The 9,367-nt window shown below is 40.0% G+C and overlaps 1 protein-coding gene across 1 annotated transcript; it reads right to left on the bottom strand.

The window, feature by feature from the left end:
* Positions 1-856: 856 nt before the first annotated feature.
* LOC145140632 (uncharacterized) lies at positions 857-8,263 on the bottom strand. Its single transcript, XM_079074058.1, is given in 7 exon segments — positions 857-1,578; positions 1,653-1,719; positions 1,721-1,963; positions 2,045-2,551; positions 2,831-2,896; positions 2,962-3,129; positions 8,036-8,263. Coding segments are annotated over 7 exon segments (2,001 nt in total).
* Positions 8,264-9,367: the final 1,104 nt, after the last annotated feature.

The raw sequence follows: 9,367 nt of genomic DNA, 5'->3' as shown, positions 1-9,367 counted from the left end.
GGTTCATTTCGGTTCCCGAAAATTATGAAGCCGAAATAGACCGATCGTTCGGTTCATTTCGGTTGTCTAATTTTTAGAGAGAGGTTTGAGGGTTCGGTACCGACTCTGCTTCCATCATTCCCAAACCTTGTAAAATTTTATTGAAGCTTGCTTCTGGTAAGGCTTTAGTGAAGATGTCAGCTAGTTGATCAGAGGACCGAACGAAATGAACTTCCACGTTTCCATCTTCAACATCGTCCTTGATGAAATGGTATCTTAGTGCAATATGCTTTGTCTTTGAGTGTTGCACTGGATTGTGACATATTCTTATCGCGCTTTTAGAGTCACAATAGAGAGGTATTTTCTTCATACTCAGTCCGTAGTCTTTTAGTTGGCTTTGTATCCAGATCACTTGTGAGGTACAGGATGCTGCAGCTATGTACTCAGCTTCGGCTGTTGAAAGAGACACACAAGTTTGCTTCTTGGACTGCCAGCTAACAAGTTTAGAATCAAGGAATTGGTATCCTCCAGTTGTGCTCTTTCGGTCCAGACCACATCCTCCAAGATCGGCGTCAGAAAAGGCTTGAACAAAGAATCCGGATCTAGCAGGGTACCAAAGACCTAGAGAAGAGGTTCGCTTCAGATAACGGTAAATATTTTTCACTGCCACCATGTGAGGTTCTCTTGGATTTGCTTGAAACCTGGCACAATAACAGACAGAGAACATAATGTTTGGTCTACTAGCTGTTAGATACATAAGAGACCCTATCATTTGACGATAGAGTGTTACGTTAACAACAAGTTTTTCCATAGATGGTGTTAACTTTGTGCCAAACACCATGGGAACCTTCACCTTCGAATCTCCCGTCATACCGAACTACGCCAGCAAGTTCTTCGTGTAGGCCTCCTGGTTGATAAAAATACCTTCTGGTCCCTGTCTTATATTCAATCCAAGGAAAAAGTTAATTGGACCCATTGCACTCATTTCAAATTTAGTCTCCATCAACTTCCTGAATTCAGCCGTTAAGCTAGGATTCGTGGATCCGAAGATGATGTCATCGATATAAATCTGAACTATCATTAAATGTTCACCTTCTTTCTTTCGAAAGAAGGTTGGGTCAACCGAACCTTGCTTGAATTTCGACATTTTAAGAAAGCGATTTAATGTTTCATACCAGGCCCTCGGTGCTTGCTTCAGACCATATACAACTTTATCCAACACATAACAGTGATCAGGGTATTTCTCGTTCACGAACCCAGGTGGTTGCTCAACATATACCGTTTCTTCTAGTTCTCCATTTAAGAAAGCACATTTCACATCCATATGGAAAACTTCGAAGTTTTTATGTGCAGCATATGCCAGAAAGATTCTAACTGATTCCAACCTTGTTACAGGAGCGAAGGTCTCCTCATAGTCTATCCCTTCTTCTTGGCAATATCCCTTCACCACCAGCCGAGCCTTATTCCGAATGACGTTGCCCTCTTTATCCAACTTATTCCTGAAGACCCATTTTAAGCCGACCACAGAAGCATCCTTTGGAGTGGAAATCAGCCTCCAAACTCGATTACGTTCAAACTCATGGAGTTCATCTTGCATTGCTTGTACCCAATCAGCGTGATCAAGTGCAGCATTGACCATCTTCGGTTCGATTTTCGAGACAAATGAATTAAACATGTAGAATTCAACATGAGAGAATAAGGCAGTTTGTTTCGCTTTCAATTGAGAACTTGTGAGAACTCGCTCAGATGATTCACCAATTATTTGTGTTTTGGGATGATCCTTGGTCCATTTCGTTAGAGGAGGGTAATTAGGGTCATAGACAGGATCCAACTCTGCATTTACCTCTTCTTCAAATTCTGATTGATCACCTTCGTCATTTGTATTCTCATTCTCCCCCTTAAATGTCGAAGCATATCCCATGTCAGGTTTAGGAATCTCCCCCTCGGTTGGAGTTGGATTCTCCCCCTCGATTGGAGTTGGATTCTCCCCCTCGATTGGACTATCATGGGTTGGGGTTGGAGTTGGATTCTCCCCCTCGAAAGGCAAATCGGTTGTTTTTGGTACAAATGAACCCTCCCCCTTGAACATTGAGCTTTTGTTTGGAGGGTCAGTTGAGGGTTGACCACCAGTCGGTTTAGGAGGTGCATTTTCCATATCTTTTGCAGCTTCATTGATGATCTTTTTCAGATTGTCGATTTTGTTGTCTGCTGCTTTCGCCTCTGAGTGTATAGCCTTTTCTTGTTCATCAAATAGCCTTATGTACTCTTCAAACACGTTGGAAATGGGAACCGAGACTTGTCCTGATTCTGGAAATATTTCCCCCATGGTACTTTTGCTTGTTTGAACTTTCTTCATGTAGTTGTCATCGAAGGTTACATAGTAGGTTTCTTCAATACGCTTGGAGTGTTTATTCAAAACCCTATATGCCTTTGAAGTGAGTGAATAACCAAGAAAAATTCCCTCATCGGCTTTGACGTCGAACTTGTTTCGGTTCTCTTTGGAGTTGAAAATGAAGCATCTTGAACCGAACACTTGGAAAAACTTAACGTTGGGCTTCCGATTGTTCAGAATCTCATAAGGAGTGATGGAGAATCGTTTGTTAAGTAAGGATTGGTTCTGAGTGTAGCATGCAGTTGCAACTGCATCAGCCCAGAAGTATAGCGGAAGAGAAGCGAAGCTCAACATGGTTCGGGCTGCCTCACATAAGGAACGGTTTCGTCTTTCAACAATTCCAGACTGTTGTGGTGTATAGGGAGCCGAGAAGTTGTGAGATATCCCCTTTTCAGCCAGAAAATCTTCAAAATCTTTATTCTTGAATTCAAGCCCATTGTCGCTTCTAATATTCCTCACCATCTTTCGCAGCTGCACTTCCACTTGCTTGATAAACGCCTTCAATTTGGGAGTCGCGTCTGATTTCTGTTTAAGAAAGAAAACCCAGGTGAAGCGTGAAAAATCATCTAATATGACAAGAATGAACTTACTACCACCGATGTTTTCGATAGCCGAAGGTCCACATAAGTCAATATGCAGAAGTTCAAGAGCTTCAACAATCTTTGTATTGATACGTGTAGGATGGCTCTTTCTGCTTTGTTTGCCCATCTCACATGCTTCACACAGGTGTTCCTTATTAAACTTGAGAAGAGGAAGGACTCGAACGTGATCACCAAGCACCAACTTATTAATGTCTTTGAATTTCAGGTGCGATAGGCGTCGATGCCATAACCAGCTTTCATCAGAGTTCGCCGTTGACAGCAGGCATATTGCTGGTTGTCCTCGAATTGGGTTGAGATTTAAAGGATACATCTCTCATTTGCGTTCATACTTCAACAGAACTCTTTTGGATTGATTTTCAATAATTTCTGATCCCTCATCATCGAATGAAACTTTCAAACCGGTTCCCACATCCAATTGAGATACACTGATGAGGTTGTGCTGTAATCCTTCCATGTAAGCCATTTTTCGAATTGTGAATTCTCCGTTGGTTATCATTCCATATCCTTTGATTGTGCCATAAGAATTGTTTCCATACTTCACACATCCACCATACTTAAGGGACCGAAACTCCCTTAGCTCTTCCCTCCTTCCTGTCATGTGACGTGAGCAGGCACTGTCTATGTACCATTCGTCATCGAACTGCTCGTCACTTATAACCTGCAAATTCAAGCAGATTTAGGAACCCAAAGTTTCTTGGGCCCTGATGAGTCTTTTACAGAAAAAGGAATAGCAACAGAAAGATCAGCCAAATAAGTTCTTTTTATTAGAGTGCTTTCGTCTTTTCTTTTGATGGTATACACCTTGATTTTGTTTTTATCTTGTTTAAATTGTGGTGTATCAGATGGTTTGTTGTTAGATGGTTTTGGAATATTCTTTTTGAGTCCTAGGGTTAGCTGACTTTTTCTTATTATTGATGTCAGAATTCGAATCAAGCTTTCCCTTTCCTTTGATGTCCTTCACTGAATACGACTTTCGTTGGCAGCAAGAAGGACTGAAGCTAGACTTTTGGTTGTTAGCCTTGACGTTGTGACCGAAACTGGATGTTCGGTTCTGAGCTCTGGTGTTGGAACCGAAACTGGATGTTCGGTTCTGAGCTCTGGTGTTGGAAGCGAAACTGGATGTTCAGTTCTGAGCTTTGGAATAATAGGAGCTTGGACTAAAACTTTCCTTTCGGTTTGGCTTGTCATTTTCTTTGACATTTGACTCTTTCTTGGAAGGAACGTGGTTAGGGTTTTGAGATTTCCAAAACCATTTTCGCTCATTCAGATTCTTCATGTATCTCTCATTTCTTTGGCGTTTCTATTCAGCCAGCTGCTTTTGAGATTTAGGAATATTGAAGCTTGATTTTGGCTTCTCTTTTTGAGCTTCGGTTGTCTTGGAAGATACATTGGATGCCTTCTTTGGTTCTTCTGGTATCGCTTTTGTTCCACTCGTGCTTGGTTTATCAAAACTTGAGGGTTTGTTGATGGGTTCAGCAACGTATCTACCCCTTACCCTCCATGAGGTTCGCTCCGATAAGCCGACGATTTCGTCTGCATTATCGATAGGGGCGGACCAGAAGTAATCGTCGCACCCTTCAGCATTGTATGTGTCGACCAAGATTTTCAATTCTGCTGTGTTGTTTTTCAGTGACCCCTTTTACAACATATACTTGATTTGGCACTGTTTGAACTTTCTGATAGACCATTGCTTTCTCTTTGAGTTTCTTCGACTTGTCCTTTGACAAGCGAGCATATTCAACCGAGTTCTCAGATATGAGTGGTTTTTCATTCTTGGTTTCTCTCTTCAAAAATTCAGAGCAATCAACCACATCTTCCACCGAGATTTCGCTCATCTCACTTTCCTCATCAAATTCAGACGTGTTTTCTATATTCATTTTATGTTCTGAAATTAATTTGGCGTTAGACGAGTCAAATGTTTGAATGGTCTCGGACTTAATTTTCAACCTATCATTTTCATCTAAAAGATTTTTGAGCATAAATTTATGTTCCTTAGAGTCAATAAAGGTTTCTATCTTGTCCAGTCCGATTTTATAAGTGATGGAAGTCTCTTATGAGGACATTATGGATTCACACACAGCGATGACCTCATCCTCCTTAAATTCAAGGAAGGGTAAGATCATCTTATGAATCTTTTTCCCTATTTCACAACTTAAGTGCAATTGAGTAATATTCGTATATAAGCGTTTAGCAATCAAACAAAAAACATTTCGTTGTTTCAAAAACTTTAAATTGTCTCGTTGCAAATAAATAATCTCAACCCTAGCCCTAGTTAACTCCGTCTCCTTCAACTCAATCCACATCCTTCTCTCCTCACTCTTCGAAGACACCCTGCTGAGTTGGTCAGTTAGGTTGGAGTTCGCTAAGCGAGTTTGCATGAGACTACCACTTAAGTTAGAAAATTTAAATTTTAGTTCATTTAATTCTTCTTCATAATTTGTTACGGGAACTTTAAGTGATTCAAGGATGGATTGTACCTTTTTGATCAGCCGATCACAGTCGTTGATCCTCTCACTCACGGGCTTGGCTGCAAAACACTTGTCCTCAGTCAGATTCGGCTCCTTATGCTCACCTTCGGTTGGTCTTCCAGCAGTAACCATCAAACATTTCCCACCCGAACTAGTAGCTTCCTCTCTCGCCACGTAAGCTCTTCCATGTGTGGGTTTTCTCACTTCTTCATCCTCAGAATCGGTTGACTAGACTTCTACGCCACCGAACTCATCTTCATCCACATTTTCCTGCAAAATCAAGGCATTCATTGAACTATTAGTTGCCTTCTTTTTCTTTATTTCTTCCAACTTTCGCATGTAATAAGCCTCATCTTCTTCACCGTCCCTTTTCTCAGCCATCTTCCTCAACATGCAATCTTCGGCAAAGTGGTTCTTGACATGACAATAATTGCAGTCGAATCCAGAGTCTCCTACAAGCTTGATTTCTTTCTTGTCGTCATCCTTTTGAGAGGTGTTCTTCGTTTCTTCTTTCACCTTCTCAGAGCTGTAACTTCCTTGCCAGTTTCGGTTCTTATTGACAGGGAACTTCTTTCGTGCAAACTTCTTTGGGTTGGTGACCATCATTGCATATTATTCGCCAGTAAGGTCACACTCACACATATCTGAATCCTCCTCTTCTTCTGCTACACTTTTGCCTTTTGAGACAAGGGCCAGCGATCCCACACCCGAAACTACCTTTGCCTCCTTGGTTACCACACTTTCATGGGATTTAAGAATACCCATCAGTTTCGCTAGCGAGTATGATTTAAACTGTTCATGAGCTTTCACCGTTGAAACCACGCCCATCCATTCTGGTCTTAAACCATTCATGAAGGTCACCTTTTGCTCAATCAATTTTCTTTCAATTCCATGCTTGATCATCTTGATGAGGAGATGATTGAAGCGATCGAAGGTTTGTATCAGTTTCTCTTCGGGTTTCTGTTCGAAAGCTCCAAATTCTGAGAGCAACAAGGTTTGGATCGAGTGTTCTAGATCCTCATCGGTTGAGTACAGTTCTTTTAACCTATCCCAGATTTCTTTAGCCGTCGTGCATGAACCGACTAAACGAAAAGTGTCAGATTGCAATGCGAATCTAATCATTCTCATGGCTTTCACGTTACATAGCACCTTATCCTTTTCATCTTGTGGAATCTTCTCTACGTCCACCAAAAGCTGATTATATTCTTTTTGAGTCTTCACTGTCCTGTTCATTTCAGAATGAACAAACGGCCCAATCGTGATAGCTTCCCAGATGAGATAACCATTATCTTCAGATCCAACTACGTAATCTTCAAAGTGATGCGCCCACACTTCATAGTCTTGAGTGTAAAGAGTGGGAACCCTTGTAGTGGATCCAATGCTGTTGGAGATGTTGATAGGATTAGTTTGAGAATCGTCGTGAGACATGATGAGCCTTTCCTTGGAACTGCTAGAATCAGACCTGTAAACTTGAGATTAGGGTTTTATCAAACACAAGAGTTACCGTCGACAGGAAGAAGACGACTTCTTTATGTTCGATAAAAGCGGAAACCCTAAAGAATTCTTCAAACATAAGGAATGTGTATTGATCACACAGTCTCCTGCTCTGATACCAATTGTTAGAACAAAATTCTCGTAGGATTGATTGATTCTAAGCAGAAAAGCAATAAATAACATAATAAAGAACACAGGAATGGTTTAACTGATGTCGAATGATTAAGCTTTAACACCTCAGAAGAGCTCGAATAAGAACTTCGACTGTAGAGGTGTTTAGGGTTACAAAGCAATAATGATAATAATAATGATCGTATCTAAGGCATACATGCATGCACTATAAATAGCTTAACCCTAATCAATAATCACGGATGGACAGGCCCAATCCGGATATACAAAAACAAAGCCCATGACGCAACACAAAATACCCAACAATTTACACTTATGTCAAGTTGCGAATTTGTTTGAAAATAAAGCCACCAATTAAGCTTATTAAAAGAAACCCTTTGTTATTCCTCAATGAGTATATCATTGTAATTCACGGGAAACCACACAAGAAATTCGACCTCTCTTGATGACGAATGAAGAATCTTTGCTCGTGATATTACTGCTTTTATATCAAATAACCATTGATATCACAAAATCCAAAATTTTCGTATTTTGATTCTATCGTTTCGTTTGACACACACATGCACTGAAATCCTTGAGGTTATGGGTATTACCAACTCAGACCTATATTTTTCAAAGTATGGAAAATGATTTCAGTTACAATTCCCATAAGTGAATAAGCCCTACCTTCATAACGACGATTGCTTCCTGGTTCGCAACGTAGTGCGTGACGCTTCCATTATTCTGGGAATGACAAAGTATCTGTTGGATGTGACGTTCTAAGTGACTTCTCGTGGATCAAGAAAAAGTGATCACCACTTTTACATGTGGCGGTTTAGGAAAATGACAGTTCATTTTTCTACTCTACATGTGGTAGTGGGTTATTGGCACGCGATTTGAATTTGAAATTAACATAGATATTAAAAGACGACGTGATCATTCAGTTTTTTATTTCCAAATTCTCGACATGTACGCAAAAATCCTAATTTCACTTTGCAATCAAGTCTCCAATTCTTTCTCGATCTTTTATCATCGTTACTGGAAACACTGCTATTGATCAATTCAACAAAAACGACGATGACATCTCTCAACCAACCATGAAAATTTAGAGCAACAGTGACGAATGATTCCATTCTTACGCATGTGTTGACTGCTTCTTTTGCTATTCCCATGAAGTGGTTATCTCTTGTTGCTTGAAGTGTTGTGTACAACAGAACCATAGAAATCGTCACAATTCAGATGATTTCGAACAAGAGTAAAAGGTTGATTAAGAATCAGTTTGCCCAAATCTTGAAACTACCGACTGATGGACTGTTCGATGAGGTTACGAGCGAACAAGTGTTGTATATGTTTAATGAAATGGGCTATCAACCATCTTTTTCACTGTTTAGTAATTTGAAGAAGTCGAATCTTCCTGGGGTATGAACTTATTTCTTTGGCATTACCCTTCGATGTTTAACTGGTCGAAGTTTTGGGTTAGATAAGGTTAAACTCAAGTTTTACTCTATTATGGTTGGTGTGTATTATGGATTAAATCTGGATTATGCCTCATCACTCTGGGCCGAGATGTCCACTGAACTAACTAGTGCTCGATTATGGAGTTTGGTTTTACATGAGGTTTATAATAAAGCCGGTATTCCACCACTTGCTGATGGTGAAGTTGCTACATTTGCTCAGTTGCATATTCCTAAATCTGCTCTTGATGATCCGGTTGTGTTTCATGTTGTTGATTTTATTCCGGATGCAATTCTTAATTTGGTATCTCCTACCAATAAGCTTTCTATTAAATACAAAGCTTATGTGGATCCAACTCCTACCGGTCTTCTTCCAAAGAAGGTTACTTTTGAAGTTGTAAAGGGATCTTCAAAAGAATCTAACGGTACAAAGAAGAAGAAGTCAACTAAGAATCATAAAACAGTTGAGAAGGAAGTGTCAAAGAAAACTGAGAAAGCTGAAAAAGGGGTTCTCTAGAAGATTTCCAAGCCTGTTCCTGAGAAATCTACAGATGTTGGTTCTAAAATGAAAAAAGAGAAGGTTGCTGAGGAGGTTCCTACTCAAAAGGTTGTCCCTAAGAAGCCTAAAAATATCAAAATGAAATAAAAAATAAGGAGGTTGCGAACAAAGGAGTTTCTATTGAAGATGCTAAGAAAACAAAGAAAAGAAAAGCTTTATAAGTCTTGTAGAGATTTATGAAGTTTAAGCCTTATTCGACCGAAACACAATTAACAAATGTTACTGTTGAGACTGATTATGATAGAGAAGCCATAGAAGACACATTGGATGCATCTTTTCATGTTTCACCAAGGAAGGATACCTCTGTCAAA

The sequence above is a fragment of the Lactuca virosa genome, chromosome 9 (assembly GCF_052849685.1).
Source record: "Lactuca virosa cultivar CGN04683 chromosome 9, Lactuca_virosa_CGN04683_v6, whole genome shotgun sequence".
Taxonomy (NCBI): domain Eukaryota; kingdom Viridiplantae; phylum Streptophyta; class Magnoliopsida; order Asterales; family Asteraceae; genus Lactuca; species Lactuca virosa.
The sequence above is the reverse complement of the archived record's forward strand: the minus strand, read 5'-3'. Positions and strand labels throughout refer to the sequence as shown.